The sequence below is a fragment of the Arctopsyche grandis genome, chromosome 10 (genome assembly GCF_051622035.1).
Source record: "Arctopsyche grandis isolate Sample6627 chromosome 10, ASM5162203v2, whole genome shotgun sequence".
NCBI classification, from domain to species: Eukaryota; Metazoa; Arthropoda; class Insecta; order Trichoptera; family Hydropsychidae; genus Arctopsyche; species Arctopsyche grandis.
Window position 1 is genome coordinate 27,362,833 of NC_135364.1, and position 25,030 is coordinate 27,387,862.

General features: G+C 31.8%; 1 protein-coding gene across 7 annotated transcripts; it reads left to right on the plus strand.

Annotated features, from left to right (window-relative positions):
* Positions 1-672: 672 nt before the first annotated feature.
* On the plus strand, positions 673-24,791 carry LOC143918096 (organic cation transporter protein-like). 7 transcript variants are annotated; one of them, XM_077439805.1, is made up of 5 exons: positions 18,282-18,342; positions 19,048-19,286; positions 21,996-22,371; positions 22,444-22,851; positions 23,534-24,791. In XM_077439805.1, the coding sequence occupies exons 2-5, from the start codon at positions 19,217-19,219 to the stop codon at positions 24,237-24,239; spliced, it is 1,560 nt and encodes a 519-aa protein (XP_077295931.1). In that variant the 5' UTR covers positions 18,282-18,342; positions 19,048-19,216; the 3' UTR covers positions 24,240-24,791. The 7 variants fall into 7 exon arrangements, with proteins under 7 accessions (XP_077295935.1, XP_077295931.1, XP_077295929.1 ...); XM_077439803.1 differs by having other exon boundaries at positions 18,313-18,675; XM_077439802.1 differs by having other exon boundaries at positions 18,313-18,464.
* Positions 24,792-25,030: the final 239 nt, after the last annotated feature.

The window sequence follows — 25,030 nt, forward strand, 5'->3', positions numbered from 1 at the left end:
GTCGTTACTACGCCAATTCAGTGGTCATTGTTTAGCCTACTTGCACTTAGCCTGGAGATAATCCTCGAAAACCAATTATAACGGCGGCTCCTTTTAGCATACGCTACAATACCAAGCTAAAATGTTTCCCAAATTTTAGTTTATATTTTGGTTTGCCAATAAGTACGAGACTTTTAGACTCGTACTATATTTATATTTTAATGCACTGTAGTCTGAATAAATCGAATAGAATTGGACTGTAAGACATTCACAAACGTATTTGTACTTATTGTAAGCAAAAAACTCAAACATTTTGTAAACGTATGGACCATTCTTATGTCTCACCCTCGAAATGTTCCTTCAATGGCATTATTCCTACCCTTACCTGAATTTTTTACCTGGAATGCATTGTACGGTTATGCATTGTACACTTATCGGATCCAAACATTCTTCGTAGTCTCTCCAACTGACCTTCTCCTGTACACGAACGATTGGAATATGAAACACATAGGAAGTGGTGAATGTCAGAACAAGTTCTGCAAGGACGCCTCGATTCTCTTTTGGCAGCTGATCGTTTTAGTCGTTTTCGACGAAAGATATCTTCGGAAATTTTCCTCGTCTGACAGATCATATCCTCAACTTGACCACATCATGGAGAAATGAAAACCACTTTTGTTAGTAGCTGGGTTTGGAGCAGTCGCACGTTAGACGTGTAGCGCGCTGGTCGTGCTCGCGCTCTCAATAGTATAAAGTTTGAAAAAACACCTGTTTTATCTGAAAAGAGTTTGTTTTAGCATTATGTTGACCTAGTAGAATAAAAAATACGGTTGAAAATAATTTACAAAACCTTCCCACGAATTTCTATCGTTTGTACTCAATCCAGTGTGTGTTGAATAGAATCTATTGGCGACAATCAAGTGTCGTCCACATCTCAAAATGAAAACAGAAAACGCCGGTATGTATTTTTAATTACAGATAAATATTTACGTGCAATTGATTGATCGTTGCATTCACCTGTGTCATTTTTGCACGTTTTCGACTTTCACTTTTGCTCAGTTGTATATGTAGCTTGGATGCCAATTTTGTTTTGAAATCAATTTTAATGCTATTCGAAATCATCTCTTTTTTATTGTATCTTATTTTATACGTACATATATTATGTTTTGAAAATCAGAATGTGTTCCAAATGAAATCACGCTCTCATAAACAAGTAAAATGGGGCGTAGACTTTATTGGTCGTTTGTACGATTTGGTTTAGTGGTGCGTTAAGAATTTAAGATGGACCTTGAATGGATTTTGATGATTATTATCAACCCTTATGATAATGACACATATTAAAACGATTGTTTTGTTGATGCATTGTACTAATTAGATAGTGTAAAAACAAGCTTTGATAAACCTGTTCAATAAAAAAATTTGAACAACGTAAATAAACATTTAAAAAAATTTTAATTTGATTTTTAAATGCTTGTTATTATTACTAAATTATGTTCACAATACATCTTAAATTTTAATTTGATTTTGTTAGTAATCATAGTATTATATTATTCTAATTTTAATTTGAAACATGTTTTTACTATGGCAACGACGAATTTGTATTTGTCAGTTCATCGTATAACTAGCAAATATACCAAACGTCATCTAAGTATATTATACACATCATATATTAAAAGTTCGTGTATTAAAAATTAATGACCTTAATCATCATTTAATGATAATTTAACCTAAATGGTATGTTCCATTGATATACATATTATACCTTACAATATTCTAAATAGGCTTAAAATAAATCATATATATTATAATATCGCTTTTCTGTGTGTCTGTGTAAGATAACGCTCGCCTTAATATAATAGTCGTTTCAATTCGACATATGTATGTACGTCACAACTAAAACACTGCCAATAATACGTATGAATATAATACGAACATAATAACAGATCAACAAAAAACTTGTATATATACTGTTTGCTACTAATGTTTCCTCTAAGTAAATTAGTCTCTGAGCATTTAAAATTTATTTAAATAATTAATTAATTAATTTTTCTAAAGGTGTTTTATATTGTTTATATGTAGATAGGTATGTAGTTTTTACCATTTTTTTTTCATATTTAACAATTAAATATAAATATTTAATTAAATATATTTAAAAACTTCTATATATACTGTTTTCTACCACTGTTTTCTCTAAGCAAATTAGCCTCTGAGCATTTAGCGCCGTGTATTGAAAATTTATTTTATAATTAATTAATTAATTTTTCTATTGGTGTTTTATGTTGTTTATACATTTTTTTCATATTAAAAAATTAAATATAAATATTAAATTAAATATATTTAAAATGTATTTGAAGTAAAATATCGAACATAGGACCGACACATTTCTTTTAATTTTTTTTTAATTAATAGTTTAATATGCCATAACCCATACAATGATATTCCATCGGGCACAATACTAGTTATTATATAAAAGTATAATTTTTGGTATTTTTTCAGTTTTCTTTTCAAGAATGAAAGCTAAAAAAATGATTAAATATAAATAATCAATACTATTTATATTTAAAGCAATTATAATTACATCACCACTACATTTCAAGTGGGATACATAAAAAAATTGGATTACAAAAAGTGGAGTTTGCCATTTTTGACAATACACACTTCAAACATACAAATGCATATATTATATAAAGTTTCTAGTCAATTTTGCTTTGAGAAACATCATTTTTATGTTCTGCATAGTTACTAAGGCCAAATAATAAATAAATACATATTGCCAAGCAATGGAATTGTAATAATTTATAATAAAATTTCTGAAAATATGTATATATCTAAACTACTTACTAACTAGGATTATGATTATTCATTGATATACATATGATATGATAGGATTAAATGAAGAATTTACCTCAAACAAACATGTGCAATTTTGTATACTGGAAAATGTTTACCTGTACTGTTTAAAATGCATAATGAACATGTGTTTTACAAACGAATTCATGAATAATTACCATTGAAATTGAAAAAGTATTTTTCACAGTATTATGTATAACCCTCTCCAGTTTACATTTACTCAATAGCAGATCATATCATTAATATTTATTATATCTGTAGTATATATCTGATAGGACTAATATAATTCAGTTATCTGATCCGACCCATCATTCAAGTTCAAGGTTATTTTAGGTCACACTTGACGAGGGATTCTGTGGGTCGTGGGATTAATGAGCATCGTATTACCCAGTCTGTTCCTGAGGGACACTTAAATCATCCTCATTTTACAACACGTTTGAATGTTCGATGATCATTTTCATACTCACGTGCATCTCATTATTAAGCAGGAATTAAAATACAGTACTTAGGTGACTATTTATGTGCGTAGATCATTCGAAACACATTATATACTCACCTGATAAGAGATGATTAGAGATTTGAACATCCATCAAAGTATATGGTAATAGTAGATCAATCAACAGAATAACATCTATTATTGTTATGGTTGGATTATTAAATTAGTATACATTGTTTGAACAACGCCATTTGGCATTAGCACAATCAAATTATCAGATAAAAGGTTCGTTATCCTTCGAAATTGCATTCGGATTATTATCATTGGATGAGTGTTTGAACTGATTGAATTCCAAACGAAATAATACAACAAAAATTTCATTCATAAATAGGTTTTAGGTAATAATTTGTTTAGTAAGTTGAGGAAACTGGTTGTAAAATTCGATGCAATGCCCTAATTTCACACACTTAATGGTAATTGAACTTTCATGATGTATGTAAGTGGAAATATGCCAATATCCGTTTCTTAATTGATTGAAATTCGCAAGTGATGACTAATGTTCTTTCAAGTATGTAGGACAAGTTCAACTGAGTCGTATTTTTATGAAAACCGCTTTAGAAATATTGATGAAGTAAATAAATAAAGTAACACAACTGAAACCTGTATTGTATATAATTTATTTTATTATACGAAGCACAACGTTTTGGATATCTCTTTTATATATCTATATTTATAACAACTGACTTACATATATTCTATTATTTTATGCGAATAAAATTGCATCAGATTTGATATAAAAGTATTTGGAATTTTTCGTGTGACTGTTTAGCTGAAAATTCAAATGGAAAATTTCCCAGGAAAAGTGATTTACAATGCCTATAAAATAAATCAATCCAATTACCATAAAAATTTATTTTCTCATGTTACTTTTTTATTATTATTAATATTCAAAAACATAAATATGAACAACATAAAAAATAAAATAAATATTACATGTACCACTTCAATGTATGTATGTATGTAAATATTTATTCATATTGTTATTTAAACATATATGTATATGTACTGTTCAATTTGGACTATTAAATTAAATGCATTTTCATTTTATTTACAATCAATTTCGTCAACTGACTGAAAAAATTATCACCAAAAAAATTCCACGTCAATATTTATGAATGGGATTTTTGTTTAATCTTCAATCACTTCAAATAATCATATATATACGTATATATAATATCACTATTTTGTGTGTCTGTGTAAGATAACGCTCTCCGTTTTATAATAGTCGTATCGATTCGACATGCATATGTACGTCACAATTAAAACACTGCCAACAAAAGGATAATAACGAAAGACAAAAAAACTCCTATATATATACTGTTTGCTACCAATGTTTTCTCTAGGCAAATTAGTCTCTGGGCATTTAGCGCCATCTATTGAAAATGTATTTATGCACTTAACCAAAATCTCAATAATGAAACATCTGGCACCCAAAATTCCATCCATCGAGAGCTACATATACGAACTATCTTTTTAATATATATGTAGTTTAAAAAAAAATAATAACCGTTTATTTATCTAATGACCTATGTATGTTTCATCGGTAAACAGATTATTGTGCACATTGCGATCAATCGTTGCCACAAAATTCACAAATACAGAATATCCGGCACTCGAGTTCTCGTTAGTTCGCGTGAGTAGCTCTCGATGGATTGAATTTTCGGATGCCAGATGTTCTATAGTCGAGATTTTAGTGACGCGTGCGAGATCGCTTTGTGCGGAATAATCAACGAATCCTTGCAACAGGTGACGAAGCCATCGAATTGGTACGTGCCTCAAGAAAAGAGAGACAAACTACGGCATCTAATGTACCTGAGATGGCCGGGAACATTAAAGTGCAATTCTCCAAGAAGTATCTCATTTGATTAATGTTGCAATACATATTATTAATCTGTAAAAAATCTGAACAAAGCTATTTACTTTAATCGAATAATTTATGAACCAAATTTTAGTAATTCCATCCACGTAATGCTTTTTTTCTTACTTGAAGTGTTACAACTGTACAAAAGTAGCTTTTGGCACATTAAACTGATTTGCAATTCTCAAACACTCCATAGTCTTCTGTTTCATTGCAGTATTCCGTTACGCTCGTTCAATTCATATCAATTGAAAATTTTAAAACAGTCACCCTGTTTTTGTATTTTATATGAACTTATGTACATATGTATGTATGTACATGTAAAATATTATACTATAACTAGGATATTCATATTTTTATTTATTTTACATAGATATATACCAGGAAGGCCTAACATGTAGACCCCAATGCGCCCTCCTAGACAATTAATGACAAACATTGCAGCATTTTATTACATAAATCGCTGTATTTCGAGAGGCTGAAGAACATGAAATTGACAATTAATTAATTAACGAATAGAAACCATATAGAAATCTATAGACTTAGACTTGTAAATAAATGTTAACATATTGTTATAAATTATTATATTATAAATAAAATTCAGATATTTGTAAGAAACGATAGACTTGGAGTCACAAATATCCAAGTCTGACTAGCAGTATTAACCCTTTGCCCGCGTCACCAAATTTAGCGAACATGCCCTGTACGCGGCTGCTTTTTTGCGGATTTTGTTATCGCGTTTTCGACTATAAATATAGGTTGTAATATTTTTTTGAATTTTACAACCTATATTTTTTTTTTTGACTACTGCCATCTATTGAATTTTGTAAAGTATACATTTAGTAATATTTTCAACCAAGTTATACAATTTTAACACAATAGACGGCTCTTATACAGGTTGGAACTTCCAAGACATCTATGCGTGTCTCGCGCGCTGAGGGCATGTTCGCTAGGACATGTATAGTAGTCGTACGCGGTGGAAAGGTTAAAGATTAGCACTGGATCGAACCCAATAACCTCTCGGTATAAACGCAACACCGAGCCATACTGCTGGCTAATAAATATATGTATTGAATGGTCAACCTGTATATGTAAGGCTACCATTAAGCCAGCAGAATGACTTAATGGTAGCGTGTTTGTTTAGCACCAAGTGATCAGTGGGTTCGATCCGCCATACTTCTGATTAGATTTGGGGGTATTTGTGACTCCAAATCGATCGTTTCTTATCAGAGTTTGCCGTTTTTATCTGATCATTGTTGAAACGGTTCCTCAAAATTGGAAAAAATCATATTTCCTGTTGTCACAAATCTTCTGTATTTATTGTGTGTATAATTTGTAAAAATTATGTACAAATCTAAAATCCATAGATGTCTCAATGGATTAATTCTGTAATTAATTAATTAATTGTTATTTCGTGTTCTTCAGCTTCTGGAAATACAGTGATTTATGTAATAATAAAATGATGCACTGTTTGTAATTGATTGTCCGGGAAGGCGCATTGGGGTCTTCCTGTCAAGCCTTTCTGGTATATATCTATCTATCGGTGACACGAAAACTCGTTCACAGATTTTCCGTAAACCTGGGATACACCGTTATCCATCACTGTCAAGCTCCTTCCGAGGGTCGACGAATTGCTCCAATCCCGCACGGTCCCGCACGATACGGCGTATCATACACCGTATAAGCGTGTTTTTTTTTTTTTGTATGTTTAAAACTGGTGACACGACAACTCGTTCACAGATTTTCCGTAAACCGATGATGCGCTCCAGGCATTACGTATACGGCCATCTCTTTCTCACCCCGTCTGTTCACCATGATCTCGTTTACTCTGCCATTACGTATGCAGCCATCTCTTTCACAGACCATTTTTTCACCGATAACAGACGGTCTGTGAAAGAGATGGCTGCATACGTAATGGCATAGTAAACGAGATCTTGGTGAACAGACGGGGTGAGAAAGAGATGGCCGTATACTTAATGCCTGGAGCGTATCCTCGGCTTACGGAAAATCTGTGAACGAGTTGTCAGGTAACCCTATCTATCTATGTAAATACGGATATCAAAAAGATATATAAAAATTTAAATCCATAGATGTCTCAATGTATTAATTCTGTAATTAATTGTTATTTCGTGTTCTTCGGCTTCTGGAAATACAGTGATTTATGTAATAGTAAAATGCTGCATTGTTTGTAATTAATTAATGTAATTAATTAAGCCAAGAAGGCGCATTGGGGTCCTCCTGTCAAGCCTTCCTGGTATATATCTACATATGTAAAAATAAAAATAAAAATATTCAACGTAAGATACTTATTTGAACATATTACTATTTGACTGAATGGTTTATTTACTACCAATTGTATGTAGTAAAATAGTAACCTTGATCCAGTAGTGTCCTTAACCCCAGTCATTCGTGTTCCAAAACAATTGTTGTGTTTTGAATCTGTAGACCATTTTCACTCTTAATTATTCTATTTACCATAAATCTCGTAATACGAATCTGTGTTAAGCATGTGACAGTGTTTACTGCCCCAATAAAACACAAATTCCAATAAGCATTTTTGATGTGTTTGTATTGTTTGCAAGTATTGTTTTATCTCAGTTAAATATGCAAAACTATCAGCCATATAAGAGGCTATTTTACAACTTTTATCTTATCGCATAGAAAAACATAAGCAAATTTATAATATTGTCGAATTCAAGTCGATTGATCAATATTCATTTGGTGGTATTTTAATCCCCCAACCCCAATAGCAATTATGATACTTACTTGTTTATCTTTTCCGAGGATTCCATGGCTATTGCTTTGTTTTTTTTGTTTTATTTACTCATTCTGCTGGTTTGTCGTTATCGTTGGTTTTACGGGTGTTCGTTTATTGTTCAATCTAATAAAACTTTGTCCGCAAAAATAGACCGCTTCTCTTTTACACATTCGACTGCCTCACTTGATTGTATATGTCAATAAAATGCCAGGTATAAAATTTGTACAACTTATCTTCGTATTGTGTAACGGTAACCTCGCAGTGTCATTGTGTCATTAAATTTGATTAAAATTTAAAGCAAACACCGATGGTGTTGACAAGTTTAGTTTATTTATAAATTTCAGCTGTTTTTTTTTTGCAAACTGACATCAATTGAGAGTAATTATTATTCTGAAATATTCTGAAGGCTTGACAGGAAGACCCCAATGCGCCTTCCTCGACAATTAATTACAAACAATGCAGCACTTTATTATTACATAAATCACTATATTCCCCGAAGCTGAAGAACACGAAATAACAATTAATTACAGAATCGATCCATTGAGACATCTATGGATTTTAGATTTGTACATAATTTTTACAAATTATACGCACAATAAATACAGAAGATTTGTGACAACAGGAAAGATGAGTTTTTGCCAATTTCGAGGAACCGTTTCAACAATGATCAGATAAAAATAGCAAACTCTGATAAGTAACGATCGATTTGGAGTCATAAATACCCCCAAATCTAACCAGCAGTGTAGTGGATCGAACTCACTGATCAATTGATGCTAAACATACACGCTACCATTAAGCCATACTGCTGGCATATATATAATATTGCTATTCTGTGTTTCTGTGTGTCTGTGTAAGATAACGCTCGCCGTACTATAAGGGCGAAAACACACAGCAAGGAACGTGGCATATGGTTTTTTTCAGATACCGTTGCGTAGGGGTGGGTGGAGGGTGCAAGTAAAAGGCCAAAGTCGTTTTCAAAGTCGATTAAGGAGATACACGCACTAGCAGTGCTCCGTCCAGAGACCTATCCGTTATAAGTACCGCCTTATAACGGATAGGTCTCTCAGGGCATCTTCGACGTCCGGTTTGTTTTCCTATTGTTATGGTCACGTACTAGATGTGCCACGGAAGTTAGTCCCACGCTACCGCTGTGAGTTCTGAGAACTCTACCGGAATGCGACCGAGTTACCGCTACCCCCGCTAAGGTCATTCGGGGGTATCTCATTGTTAGCCGACTTGTACTTAAGCCTGGAAATAATCCTCGAAACCAATTATAACGGTCACACAGTCTCTGGGATGCTCCTCGGCCTAATCCGATTGCACTTGCTCGGCGGTACGTAACATTACTTTTAAACATGTGGCATGCCCAATATATATTCATGGCACGCCCAGCACACACCGTCCCAAAATCACCCTCTGGTGTGTTTTCGGTAAGATTGCATCCTTGTATTTATCCTTGCTTGACAGTGATTGGTAACGGTGTATCCCATATTTGAAGACATGTAGGAGAACCCCCACAGCGGGGAGCCAAGCATACGACGTGCCGTTCTTCCCTGTGTGATTTCGCGGTAATAGTCGTTTCGATTCAACATATGTATGTCACAGTTAAAACACTGCCAACAAAACGTACGAATATAATACGAACATAATAACAGATCAACAAAAAGCTTATATATATTCTGTTTGCTACCAATGTTTACTCTAGGCAAATTAGTCTCTGAGCATTTAGCGCCATGTATTGAAATTTTATTTAATTAATTAATTAATTTTTCTATTGGTGTTTTATCTTATTTATATATATGTAGTTAGATAGGTTGTTTTTACCTTTTTTTCATACTAAACAATTAAATATAAATATTAAATTAAATATATTTAAAATGTATTTGAAAAAAAATACGAACGCGTGAGGATCGAACACAGGACCGACACATTTCTTGTAGTTTTTTTTAATTAATAGCTTATATACCATAACCCATGCGATGATATTCCATCGGGTACAACTCTAGTATAGTAATATGTATATAATATTATATGTAATTATAACAAAATGAACGAATTTAGTGCATATATCTAATTATAATTATTGTATACAATCAATAATATTTAATATTAAATTATTGCTGATTTAAGTATTAAAATTTATTTATTTTCAATGTACAGGTCTGTGTACATACAAACATATATAAACAATACAATAATTATAATATATGTATATATCATATTTATCAATCATATTAAATCAATCAATCAATATCATATCAATGGGGCTATTTCTTTCGTATTTTGTTTCATTGAATATGTCATTGTGTATAAAAAGGAGCTAAAAAAAGTATTCTAAAATCATTTTTATAATGTTTTTATAAACGAAATGAAATTCATAATTCGCGCCATTCAAAGTTTGTATTGTGTTATAGTAGTAACAAAATATTTTCATAGATGCCTCTTTTTTTTACTTATTTATAAATAAGTTTTCTTTTAATTATATAGGTAGCTCAATTTTAAATAATAACAGCCGTTTGAATTTTCTTTTTGAAAAATAAATAATGACGTATTTTCTTTCAATACATACTGGTATTGCAACAGGTATTGTGGAATGCGATTTGACAAATATGTATGTTTTTTAACCTTTTCATACGAGAAACCTGTAATCTGCACATGGAGACCAGATTGCAAAACAAAGTGAGAGGATTTTAATATTTGCATATTGTTTTCAATGCACTAATGTAATATTATCTCAATTATCACCACGAACGTTCGATAAACTTGTCGTTTCCAATTATCTGTTGCACTTGCACCAACAAATATATCAGTAAACATACACACTTTCATTTTATCCTTCACATTACATCATAAATTACTTAGCAAAAACGACAATGTCACAGTTGAATTATAACCATATAATCGAGTAACATTAATCTCATTGATAAATGGTTTTTCAATTATACATTTACATTTATATTTATTGCAAATATATCGCCGTACTATAATTTCGATTCGACATATATACGTCACAGCTAAAAAACTGCCAACAAAATGTATGAATATTAAATTAAATATATTTAAAAGGTATTTGAAAAAAATTCGAACACGTGCGGATCAAACACAGGACTGACACATTTTTTTTATTTATTTTTTATTTAATAGCTTAATATGTCAACACCCATGCGATGATATTTCATCGGGTACAGTACTAGTGATTTTATAATAATACTAGTGTTGTGCCCGTTGAAATTTCAACGGGTAGTTTCGTAAACAAAAACATGATTTAAAATAAAGTTACAATACGAATAGTAATAATTTATCGGAATCGGAACTGAAACAGAAATTAGGAATAGGGAATAGGAACTGAAACAGGGATCGGGAATCGGAATTGAAGCAGGAACCGGGAATCGCAACTGTAAGGCAGGGAAGGTATGTTCACCGTATCCCGGCCTAATGAAACACATGTTGTGTAGTTTGTAAGCGGATCGTTTATTTTTGTTCAATTGTTACAATATTTATTGTATGTACGAAGAGGTTGAGCTTCGGAGAAGTGAGCTGGTTGAACTCCAGAGGTTCACTCTGGTGTTGGGAGCTGGTGCGTCGCTTTATATACATATGTACGTTCTGGCTTGAAGCGTGCCGTGTGCAGATGCTTTGTCTTCGTTTCCAGGACACGTGTTTTAGGGACACGTGTCTTCGGTACGCGTGTGGTTTATAGCTATGGGGCCACGCGTAAACGACTTTTCAGGACATGTGTCGCGGTTGCCTGATGATATCACTGTTGGGTTTCGTTCGTTTTACGATCGAGCGATGAACTCTTTCTTTTGGAATGGTCGAAGGGGGCGTTGCCCTTGAATTATGCATGTTTGTACATGATCGATGAGATCACTGATTTTGATTCGTAATAGCACAAGTCGTGCTATATTCCTACACAACTGAAACAGGAATCGGGAATCGGAACTGAAACAGGAATTGAAAAAGGAATTCAGAATCGGAACTAAAACAGGATTCCGGATTTATCGACTGCTTGTTGGTCGCTAGATATCCACTCAGTGCATACGATTAACCTATTTGTGACCAAAGTAAAAAATTCGGGTGTGACCAACCCATGACTTTATCTATGTATTTGATGAATATAAGAAGGTTACAAAACAAAATTCGATATTGAACTGATGACTATGATAGCGATACAAATTGAGCGCAAATGTATGGAAACTTGCACAAAACAAAAGATCTACTTCCGGTTATCAGATTTTGTTCAAATTTTTTTTATTACTAAAAATCACTATCAGTATTATACTCATTAAATATCAAGAAAATAAAAATAATTTTAAAGGTCAAAATAAAATAATGAAATATTGTTTTAAAAAAAAATACTACTTCCGGCTTACAAATTCTGACCAAAACCCTTCCAGCTCTAAGTTAGTACATAAAGGATAGCAATATTAATTTTCAGCTTAATACGTTCAGGGGTGCGGACAGAGTAGTGGGCACAACATTTTTGACTTTTCTACGAGGAAAAAAATCCCACTTCCGGTTCATTAAATTAAGTAATTTTTTTTTATTTTTACTTAAAATCACTATTTTTACTATACACATTAAATATCAAGAAGCTTAAAACAATTAAAAAGGTCAAAATAAAATAATGAAAAAATAATGAAATATTGTTTTTAAGAAAAATACTACTTCCGGTTTACGAATTCTGACCAAAACCCTACCAGCTCTAAGTTAGTACACAAAGAATAGAAATATAAATTTTCAGCTTAATACGTTCAGGGGTGCGGACAGAGTAGTGGGCACAACATTTTTGACCTTTCTACGAGGAAAAAAATCCCACTTCCGGTTCATTAAATTAAGTAATTTTTTTTTTATTTTTACTTAAAATCACTATTTTTATTATACACATTAAATTATCAAGAAGCTTAAAACAATTTAAAAGGTCAACATAAAATAATGAAAAAATAATGAAATATTGTTTTAAAAAAAAATACTACTTCCGGTTTACGAATTCTGACCAAAACCCTACCAGCTCTAAGTTAGTACATAAAGGATAGAAATATAAATTTTCAGCTTAATACGTTTAGGGGTGTGGACAGAGTAGTGGGCACAACATTTTCAACCTTTCTAAGTGAAAAAAATCCCACTTCCGGTTTATAAAATTTAATAATTTTTTTTCATTTTCATCAAATTGCAACAAGAATTATACTTGAATTTTTTTGTGACGAACACACATGTTTAAGGGGTCGAAAAAAATAGTGGAAGAAAAAATCGAACAAGAGTAAACTGCTACTTCCGGTTGACGGATGCTAACTAAATTTTATAATTAACTTGCTATTAAATTTAAACTTCTAGATATGAAATTTCAGTTCAATAAACCAAAAGGTTTCTGAAAAAAACATAAAAAACTTCGATTTTCTAGAGTAAAAGTACTACTTCCGGTTCAGATAAAAATATTTAAAAAATATGAGGTTATAAAAATTATTATTTGTATTATATTTAAAAAAAATTCAGTCCGATTCAATTAGTGGTTTGGGAGATAATTGAATTCAAAAACTTAAAAAAAGAGGACATCTATAAGGCGAGGTACCATTTCCGGTCAACTTAAAAATTTGAAAAAAATTTACGTCGTGTCGATAAGAATTTCAGTAACCGATACTAAGTTTCAATTCGATAGGACTAACGGTTTTAAAAATATCCCCAAAATACACACCCACACAGACACACACACAGACACACACACAGACACACACACACACACACACACACACACATTTTTTCTAGATCATGAAAACGTGATCAGTGATCGATTCTGAGTTCGAATCAGTCAAAATCTCGAGTTCGAATTTTCGCATGATCACAAAACTTCATCTATTGTTACTACGTACATAGATAAAGTAAAAAGACAACGTGGAAGTTATGTCTTTTTCCTTTTTCCGATTCCTTTTTTAGTTCTCCGGAACTGAAAAAGGAATCCAGATCCGGATTCCGATTCCTTTTTCAGTTCCGGAGAACTGAAAAAGGAATCGGGAACCGGAACTGAAGCAGGAATCTGGTACCGGAACTGAAAAAGGAATCCACATCCGGAACTGAAAATGGAGTCGTGTCCGAAACTAAAAAATGAATCTGGAACTGGAATTGAAAAAGAAATCGAAATCGATATATAATAATAATAAATAATACATCCTGCCATTCAAAAATTTGTTTTTTTGAGATCTCTATACTGGTAGACGCGTCCGGCACAAACATACATACATCGCTTTCGATTTTATACATTATATACTTAAAGATTTGCAGTATTGATCATTTAATTGCAAATAGAACATTACATTGGCATGTATAAGTGTGATTTTCAAATCAATCATTCACATTTGGAATGATTGATTATTTGCTTTCTCATTTCATGTTGTTGTGTTTGATTTGAAGTACCAAGATTCATTCAAGTTTCAACGTATCGATCGAAGAAATTTTATACACACTAAAATGTCTTATCTCTATCTATAGAGATAATTTTTGAAAAACGGCATGAAATTACAACCACAGTATCTACTATTTGATTTTTTATGTTTACAAACGTGTAGTTTATGGATTGAAATGTAATATTTGCGTAGTAGACAACATGAGCATAATAAAAATACATTACACTTTCCAACTCGTGGAGTTTATTATTAAAATAGCAAAATTTTGACATCACCTTCATAACTGCTGATCAAATATACAAGAAGAATGATAATCGATGTTCATGATAAATGGCAATATAACACTAATACTCAAAATGTAAAATTCATCAATCAAGTCAAGCACATGTAACGCTCTGCATTTTATTTACATATGTATGTATATTAGAAGTAGTAAAATCTGTCTAGGCATTCTTTAGCCGTTGTTGAATATGTATATCACATGCTATTTGACCTTTGGTGATATACATATGTATTGTTTCGACTAAAATATACCGATTATAAATTTATATATTGTAAACATTGTTGAAATTTTAATTTGATTAAAGAGTCGAGTCTAAGCATGACTTGTATTATGCAATTTATATTATACAATTTACATGATAGTTGACTCTGTTGACCTACATGTGTTTTTTATATTAAATCAAACATTGTTAAATAGAGTAATTATTTGCAAAAAGTAAGGAAAGTATAAATAACGTTCATTATTTCATAAGCACAATCTCGAATACGGTAAAATCAAGGTAAAAAGTTGACAATTTTAATGAAATGGTTTAAATTTATCTTGACATATTTATTCTTGCAAGACATGTGAAGCATTCTATGGCGAAAAAATGTACAGATTGTTCTAAAAGTATGTATATTACCCACATATATTCTACTCGTGTTGAAATTTAAAATTAACATATATTTTCAATTGAATAATTCAGGTGTGCATAGTACAAAGAATGTATGTGTACATATATTATTTTGGTAATAAAAATACTAAGTCAGAACTTCTCAATCTTTTTGTAAATGCATGCTATGTATAGATTTTTTTTCAGTTGAACAAATTATAAAGTAAGGTTTGAAGAGTTCATAATTTTTTATTAATGAACCAATTTCGATAATTTACAAGATATTAAAACAAGTTTCTTTATATTAAACATTCATTGTATGTATTTAATATAGGTTTTGCATTCCAAATTGACCTTTTTTCATTTAAAATTAAACATTTTTCATTTAAAATTAACTCCTTGTCATTTAAAATTAACTCCTTGTCATTTAAAATCGACCCCTTTTCAATGTCAATTTGAAATGAAAAAAAAGGTCAAATTAAAATGAAAAAGGTTTAATTTGAAATGAAATTAGGTCAATTTGAAATGTAAAAGAGTCAATTTGAAATGAAAAAGGGTCAATTTTGAACGAAAAACCTATATTACATACATACAATGAATGTTTAATATATAGAAACTTGTTTTAATATCTTGTAAATGAGCTTCATTTTCAACATGATTTTTGATTTTTTGATTTTTAAATGCTTTTTACTATTACTTAATTAAGTTCACAATGCATATTATATCTCTCTTGATAGCTACTGATCTACTGATCATTTTCTATTTTATTTTTGTTAGTAATTGAAGTATTATATGTATTATTCTAATGTTATAGTACAGCATAATAGGAAAGAGAGCTCAAAAACCTATTTACAACCATTTGCCACTTGAACTATATTAATAACATTAATTACACTTGCCAACAGCTGTATCATTTCCTCTAATAATTGTGGAAAAACAACACGTCGCAATTCAAAAGTTAAGCAGCCCTGAACATGTGGCGTAATTGGGAATTTTGGACCTGAACAAAAATGATGAAAAAATGAACAATAAATCACCAATTTTTATTTATTATTATTATTTCAATTTTTCACTTATTATTGCAAGTTTTTAAATTAATTTTCAATGGATCTTTTTTAAGCTCAATTAATTATTGGTTGTGGCTATTTGCAGGTACTATATCTGCGACAGGCACAAAGCCTTCTGCGCATGCGCGTGAACTTAATAATCCGATTATAATTTCTTACATTTAATGTATGCTAGACTTGTTTAATCAATCGTTCATTATACATGAGGCAAATAAATTTCGCACGTTATTATAATAGATTTATATCATTTAGCTAGTTCGCGGCTTGTACTTGTACAATTAGGGCTAAATCAAACGTGCTCATGAACTCCCCCCTCTCGAGAGCTGTTCGACTCCTTAACTTACTGGCACATTACTTGGACCTATTCGATGCCAGTTATGTTGAGTTGGTGGAACACATCCTAAATAGCACGATATAAATTTTTCAATCTTATTTCTTTGTTTTTATTTTGTGTACATATTTTTTACTTGATTTTTATTATTTTTTTATGATGTTTTTTTTTTATTTATGATTTTTATTATTTTCTTATGTTTTTTTTTTATTTATGATTTTTATTATTTTTTTTATGATGTTTTTTTTGTAATTTTTATGATTTTTATTATTTGTATTAAAATCACATTGACGCTTTGGGGCAACCTGTCAAGTCTCTGTGGTATTGATTTTTTAAAATAAATAAATAAATAAATAAATATGTAGGTATTCTACGTTGTATATGATAATAATTTTCTAACAATTAATAATATTGTTGCGTAGGGGTGGGTGGAGGATCCAAGTAAAAGGCCAACAGTCGTTTCACAGCATTTATTGATGATTAAGGAGATACACGCAGTGTCACTGCTAAGTCCAGAATGAATTATATCGCCTACGTACCGCCTTATAAAGGGTAGATCTCTCAGGACGCCTAATCTGTTTACCTGTTGTATAGTCACGTATTCGGATATGTATTTTCAAGACATTGGGTCTTCCCGTACCGATTCTGAGAAATAACTAATAACGGTCATTGTCTAGCCTAAATGCACTTAGAGTTCAGATATAATCCTTGGAAGTAAGTGCATGCATTTAGTTAATCCGATAACAGATATCCGTTGGTCTAAGTGCAATTCGCTCAATCCGCGGCGTACGTAACAATATTGTTGCGTAGGGGTGGGTGGAGGATCCAAGTAAAAGGCCAAAGTCGTTTCACAGCATTTATTGATGATTAAGGAGATACACGCGCTGGCAGTGCTCCGTCCAAAATTACATGATATCGCCTAAGTACCGCCTTATAAGGGGTAGATCTCTCAGGACATCTTCGACGTCTAATATGTTTATAGTAGTAACCTATTGTTATAGTAGTTTTTTTTATATAGTAGTTTTGGACCATTATGGCTTTACAGGAAGAACCTAATGCGCCACAATATATAGTCACGTACTCGGATATGTATTCCCACGACATTCGGTCCCACGGTACCAAGGTATCGGTTACTTCTGAGAACTCCACGGGAATGCGACCGAATATCGCTAAGTGCAATCATTGTTTAGCCGACAGCACTTAGTCTAGAGATAATCCTCGTAACCAATTATAACGGTCACACAATCCGATTGCAACTAACCGGCGGCTCTTTTAAGGAATACGTAACAATATTAACTAATTTGAATTATATTTTTTTCTCTACGTCACATTACGAGTTCGAACTAAATTTTAAGAGGTTTAAAACAAATTTTAACAGTAAACACGCTGACAGTGGCAGTTCACGCGCATGCGCAGAAGGCTTTGCGCCTGTCGCAGATATAGTACCTGCAAATAGCCAATAATTTGGAGATACAGTACCTGCAAATAGCCACAACCTTAATGATTTTTAATATAAGCTGATAGAAACTTGCTTAAGATACATAATGAATTGTAGAAATACAGTTAATAGGAAAATATGGCATATAAATTAATATTTTTTTTATAGCCTGTTGATGATATTATACATACATATTGGAAAAGTTTCGAAATGTCAACTTTATGGAATCCGACCAGTTTTGTCAATATCAACAGCTTGGACTGGTCCAGTGTGTTAGTGGAAGCCGTAGTACAAAGTTTGATTCGCGTTGGTGTTTTCCACCGACACGTTAATTTACATATCGAAATATTACATTTCTAAAGCAGTGTTTATAGAATATTAACGGCTCGATTTACATACGCTTAAAACCGCCCAAATGTAATGCACTTGTATATCTCGTTTTGCTCAATGAAGTTCAATTGAAATAATTTAAGTGTAATACAAATCAAATTTCAGTATAATTTTAATTGTATGAAATAATAATAGTGAACTAATTTCGTGAGTGTTTTTGATTTCATACATTGTATGTACCTAGTGTAATGCTAACGAAAATCCACCGATGAAATATAGCAAAAGATACTGTTCAGTTGTAAATAATACTCACTGTTCCACTTTGTTAAATGATAACACTCTAGTTTATCTCCAAAATGTGGTTGACGTCCTTTTTACTATATATATACACTCTAGTCGACGGACGCGTTTATTGTTAATCGTTAATTAAAATAATTCCACATTTATTTGACATAAACCCTAAAATATAAAAATATTTAGTCCGCCATAATCTACATTAAATGTCTTATCAATAAAAATTGACACCATAACTTAAGAAATAATCATTATTTATAGACGTGTATTTATCGAATTCATGTGATTAATCCCGAATACTTACTTATTATCATTTTACCGTCGGTGGAAAAAAGTGGTTACAGTAATTGGATAAGTTTTGAAATCTTTCCGTCAGGATTATATGATTAAGTGGAGTTTGGCAGTTAAGATATTGAACTTTAAGCAGTAAATAGTGTCGACGGTTGTTAAATAAGTATGTTCAGTTAGTTGTGTGATCTTCCCGCTAATAATAGTGTGCTGTCGTGACCATTTTTAAAAGAGGATTGTATATTTAGACATCGAATATGAATAATGATAGTAAAAGTGAAAAAAATGGTGTGCAAGAACCAGGAGAAAGTTTCCCCATGTTGGAAGGTATAATTAATGTTTGATATTTCAAATATCAGGTTGATTTTTAAATGCTTTTTATTATTACTAGATTATGTTCACAATACATCTTATATCTATTTTAATAGCTACTGATATACTGATCATTTTATATTTTACAATTTTGATTTAATTTTGTTAGTAATCATAGTATTATATTATTCTAATGTTAATGTACAGAATAATAAGAAAAATAGCTCAAAAACCTATTTACAATTCTTATGATGGCATTGTTATGGGTTTGGTGCAAACGATCGACAAACGCCAGACAGACTGAACCACAGATTAACTGGATGGCTACTTTAAACGCAATTCTCGACTTCACGAATGATAGATTGCATATCAGATGACGAGTAACCTTTCGATGTGCACATATGCAATTATTAAAATTGAGTTGGATCTTTCTGGCGAGTTTAATAAGGCGAAATTCGGAACTAAAGTATCAGAAGCACAGAACGTTTACAGGGTAGGTATGTCGGGACTTCGGGTAGATTTCGCTAAGTGTAAGTGCGAGCAGTGCGCACGCATAAGGTACACGTGTCGTTAATCTGTGCTTCAGTCTGTCTGGCGCTTGTCGATCTTTTGCACCGCATCGCATTGTTATATACGTCGAAATGTATTGTAATTCATTTTTTTTAATGATTTACTATACATAGTCATAGAGGCGGCTTGTGACTTTAAAAACAGGTGGGGCACAAGAAGGCTAACCCCCCTCCTATTTGATATTTTTTAAATTGAATATTGTGTCATTGATTAGACATGATGTATACATAATCAATTAGAATCATTAGTATCTTAAAAATGGACACTTTATTCAAAAATAAATATTCCTAGCAGGGGCGGCTCGTGACTTTAAAAACAGGTGGGGCACGAGAAGGCTAACCCCCGCGCCCCCCTTTCCTCCTACATTAGAGAAATGTTATTATAACACATAATTTATTAATTAATTATTTTTAAATATAAAACTATATCTATGTATAATATAATCTATATACATACATATATAAAAATGAATGTATCTGTGTGTGTGTGTGTGTCTCGAATAGACTCCTAAACCACTGAACCGATTACGATGGAACTTTCAGGATTTGTTGTATGCATGTCCGGGAAGATTACTGTGAAAAAAAAACGGGGAAAAACGGGAATGAGTGTCATTGCAACGCAATAATTTCAAATGTGTTCGATGCCTGCGTTTTTCCGACAAATGGGAACGGGAAGGAGAATGAGAACGGGAACGAAAACGGGAATTGCATGCGTTATTATGGCATTGCAACGCATGCTGGGGTTCAGCTAGTATAAACATAAAAATATGAATAAATAAAGCACTTAATGACTTTGATGATTTTAAGTCCTTGAATTGCATATCTTTTTGATATCAGGCACAATATTGGTAAGTTTCATTCTAATACCTGGTGTGAGGTCGAACCTGTTCCTGCACTTTGACTTCATTATAGCATAATAAGAAAATCCCGCTTTGCATAAATAGGTTGTAGAAAACAGAAGTAAAAAAATAATAGCTTGTTTTGAAAATTAGGGTACTCTTCTGATAAACTCACCCAGAAATCTTTTAAAGGCTGATCTTTGAATTTTTGTTTCAAATCAGAGTCACTAATTAAATCAATTAGATTTTCATAGTCACTTGCCCTTAAGCCTACTGGTTTACCTGTCACGGAAAATAGATTCCGAACCCAGCAATTGTCCTTCAAAATAGTTGTTTTCAAGTATTGTAACAAATTTTTATGGGGACGAGTAGGAGATGGTGTAAAAATATTAAAGTCACAGATTTTATCAGATGATTATATTCTTTAAATAGCAGTAAGTATATACGAGATTAATGTACAAGTTTGTATTACAAGTTACTAGTCTCAAAGTGCTACCAAAAGTTAGGCAGTTACATCGCAAGTTACTAGTTAGGCAGTTACATCGCAAGTTACTAGTTAGGCTGTTTAATCGCAAGTGGTCTTCAATATGTTTAACATGAGCATATATTCAATAAGGGTAACAATTTCAACCAATCACAATTTGGTAAAACAACTGGGATTAACAGTGGCATTCATGCGTAAGATATTTTTAGTATTTGATATATGTATCCCTTGAATGTATCGAAAAAATGGTTGGGTAGGATTAAGTGGGATAATAATATTTGAGGGTAGCACAATTCGTGAGAAAAATATAGTTAAGCAATAAAGTTAATAAAAAACAATATTTTAAGATTTAGTATTTGACATATGTATGTATCCCTTGAGTGTATCGAGAAATGGTTTCGTAGATACACACAATTAGTCATGGAGATTTAAGAGGGATAATAATATTTGAGGGAAACACAATTCGTGAGAAAAATGCAGCTAAAACAATAAAGATTTTGAAAGTCTCATAAATAACCTTAAAAGAAAATATCAATTAAACGTGCGCTCAGAGAATCAAGATCAAACAATAAGCGAATAAAGAGTAATATTAGTACATACATAGACTGTAAGATATTCACTACATAACAAAATAAACGCTATAAAATATTAGCTAAATAAAAAAAATTATTAATTAAAAAAAAATTTTTAGGCTCATAATCCTAAATGTTTTTTTTGTATATATTATATATTTTAAATATTAAAATTTGATGTAATATTGTGTATTATTATGAAATTTTTTTGACATTTCAATATTAGACAATGTTTATAATTACTCTTTTTTTTTTTTCAGCAAATGTAGAAGATGGAAAAGCACCGGAGAAAACGAAATCCACAGATGCCATACAAGAAGCAATCGGGTCTATGGGAAAATATCAAGTGATATTATGCTTGATAATTTTCCTAACAAAATTCCCCGTGGCTTTCCATCAAATGGGAATTATATTCCTCGCACCACCGGTTTCATATATATGCTTAGACAACAGTAGCAACGAAACAAACAAATGTCCTTGCAGCAATCCAGAATATGACACATCCATATTCCAAGACACCATCATAATGACATGGGATCTCATTTGTGAAAAGTCCTGGTTGGCTGATTTCACACAAACCATCTTCATGCTTGGTATTCTAGTTGGAAGCATTAGCTTCGGTGCCATCTCAGACAGGTTTTGTACACTTCATTAATTAAATAAAACTATTATTTTGATCCGACTAGTGCTGATCGTTTGTCTTTGCAGATTCGGTCGAAGACTTCCATTGGTGGGTGCTGTTATATTACAATTGGTGTCTGGTATTGCCGCTTCTCTCACACCTGAATATTGGTCATTTACGATACTTCGATTTATACTCGGTGTAGCTACCGGTGGCACAATGGTTGTCGGATATGTGTTGACTATGGAATTCGTAGGCACCGAATACAGAGAACCAGTGTCAGCTTTCTATCAGCTGCCGTTCAACATTGGTCATTTGATGTTAGCTGGATTTGGCTACTTTTTCAGGACGTGGTCTAGTTTCCAATTGGCCGTCACAATTCCTTCGGTAGTAATGCTGTCGTACTATTGGGTCTTGCCAGAGTCTCCGAGGTGGCTTTTAGCTGTTGGAGAGACCAAGAAAGCTTCTAAGATATTAGAAAAGACAGCTAAAATGTTAGTATATGTATTTTTTACTTTATTTTTTATATTTTCAATGTATACCTACCATCAGCCAAAAAAATTATGCACTTACGGTTTTGTATTATATTTAATATAATATTTTTAAATGATTTGATTCTGTGTATTCTATACTGTATGAATACTTCAAATCACCATATAGGAAAAATAAAATTTTATTACCATATAATTTGAAATCTCCCATTTTTGTCATTCATTTAGAAATTTCACTTTATATTACCCGATGGAATTAAAATTTTTGGGATTTATAGTTTAATTAACGCACCCCTTTTCAATATCAATTTGAAATGAAAAAGGTTTAATTTGAAATGAAAAATGTTCACAATACATCTTATATCTATTTTAATAGCTACTGATCTACTGATCATTTTCTATTTTACAATTTAATTTGGTTAGTAATCATAGTATTATATTATTCTAATGTTAATGTACAGCATAATAGGAAAAAGAGCTCAAAAACCTATTTACAATCCTTATAAATGCTCATAATACATCTAATACATAATATTAATTAAAGACTCACTAAAGTAATGAAAAAGGATAAATTTGGAATGAAAAACCTATATTATAATCCCACTAAAACTTTTAACTGGTGCTTTAGAAACTCGAGATACAAATTGAGTGAATGTGTGATTGAAATGATCATTATTTATTTCAGGAATAAATTACCAACTGAAAATATAGCAAACAACATAGAGGAGTATCAAAGGTTAAGACCCAAAGACCAAATTCAAAAAGGAAACTTGTTTGATTTATTCAAAACTCCCAATCTCCGGAGGAACACAATATGCATGACATTCAACTGGTTGGTTTGCGGGTTCGGATACTTCGGAGTGTCCCAATACATTGGTAAACTTGCCGGAAACATCTTTGTAAACGTCGCTGTGTCAGCCACGGTCACAATACCAGGAACGCTAATATCCATTCCGCTGATGAGAAGATTCGGCAGGAAGCCACTGATGATAGGAACTCTAGTGTTGACTTCCATTTGTCTCTTTGCCATCGCTGTGATTCCGGCGGACGCTCAAATGTGGCAAGTGGTGTTAGCTTGCATCGGAGACGTAGGAATGTTCATCGCCTTCATCGTGGTCTATCTGTATGCTTCTGAAATGTTCCCAACTGTGGTTCGTAATGTAGGTATTGGCTTATCTTCGATGATGGCCAGGGTTGGTTCGATGGTTGCGCCGTATGTTGCTAGTCTTGGAACTTATGCGTTGTGGTTGCCGCCTGTAATTTTTGCAATTATGCCATTGATCGGTGCCAGTTTATGTCTTTTAATGCCGGAGACGAAAGACTGCGAACTGCTGACGACGATCGAAGAGGCTGAAAATTTCAGAGGGACAAAAAAAGATGATGAAAAATAGTAGACTTAATTTATTTATTTAAATATAACTTACAAAATTCGTCTGTGATTAAGGACATTCCTTAGTTATGAAATGAATGAGATTTCAAAGAAATGTGTTGATGTTTTAATTCCAATGAAATCCCCGTGAAAGATTTCCCACCTTTGTATGCTGTGTTTTAAAAGGCTCAAAAAAAATTTTTAAAACATTAAATTTGTTTTTGGTTTTTAAACTATAATTTTTTGTAAATATAATTTTATCACAAAGCATTCCTACATAATTTAATTTCGTTTGTGCGAATTAGGTCTTTTTTAAAACATTTATATTGTACAATTCTATAATATTATCCAAAGTCTCAACATGTACGACAAAAATGTGTACTTTGTATAAATTTGAAATTACAAAAAATATAGAAAATACATATATCTTGAATATGTAGATGTACTGTCTTTGATAAACATTTTATTTTATTTAAGAAATTTGACGTTTATCTGTTTTATTTTAATTGATATTTAAATTAATTATATAATTTTAAATATACTGATAATTCATAGGAAAATGTGAATAAATTAATTGATGAAAATATTTGTTTTTTTTTTATAACCTTTTACCAACCGAATGAAATCATTTACAAAACAGTTTTTCAAACATTTTTCGAGGACCGTATTGATATAAGTATTTTTGAAAAATGCTTCGAAAGTGTTGGATTTGGATTTTCGACTATGTAAAAGGGTATTAAAATGATGGTGGAAAGAATTTAAATTTTTTTGTAAAGAGAGTTGAGCCAGAAAATAAAAGTGTAGTATTTGCAG

Excerpts from the sequence above, each read along its gene's own strand:
- LOC143918096 (XM_077439805.1), top strand. The coding sequence starts at position 19,217 with ATGAATAATGATAGTAAAAGTGAAAAAAATGGTGTGCAAGAACCAGGA. Across the intron at positions 22,372-22,443 it reads TTCGGTGCCATCTCAGACAG|ATTCGGTCGAAGACTTCCAT; the intron begins GTTTTGTACACT and ends TTGTCTTTGCAG. Across the intron at positions 22,852-23,533 it reads TTAGAAAAGACAGCTAAAAT|GAATAAATTACCAACTGAAA; the intron begins GTTAGTATATGT and ends TATTTATTTCAG.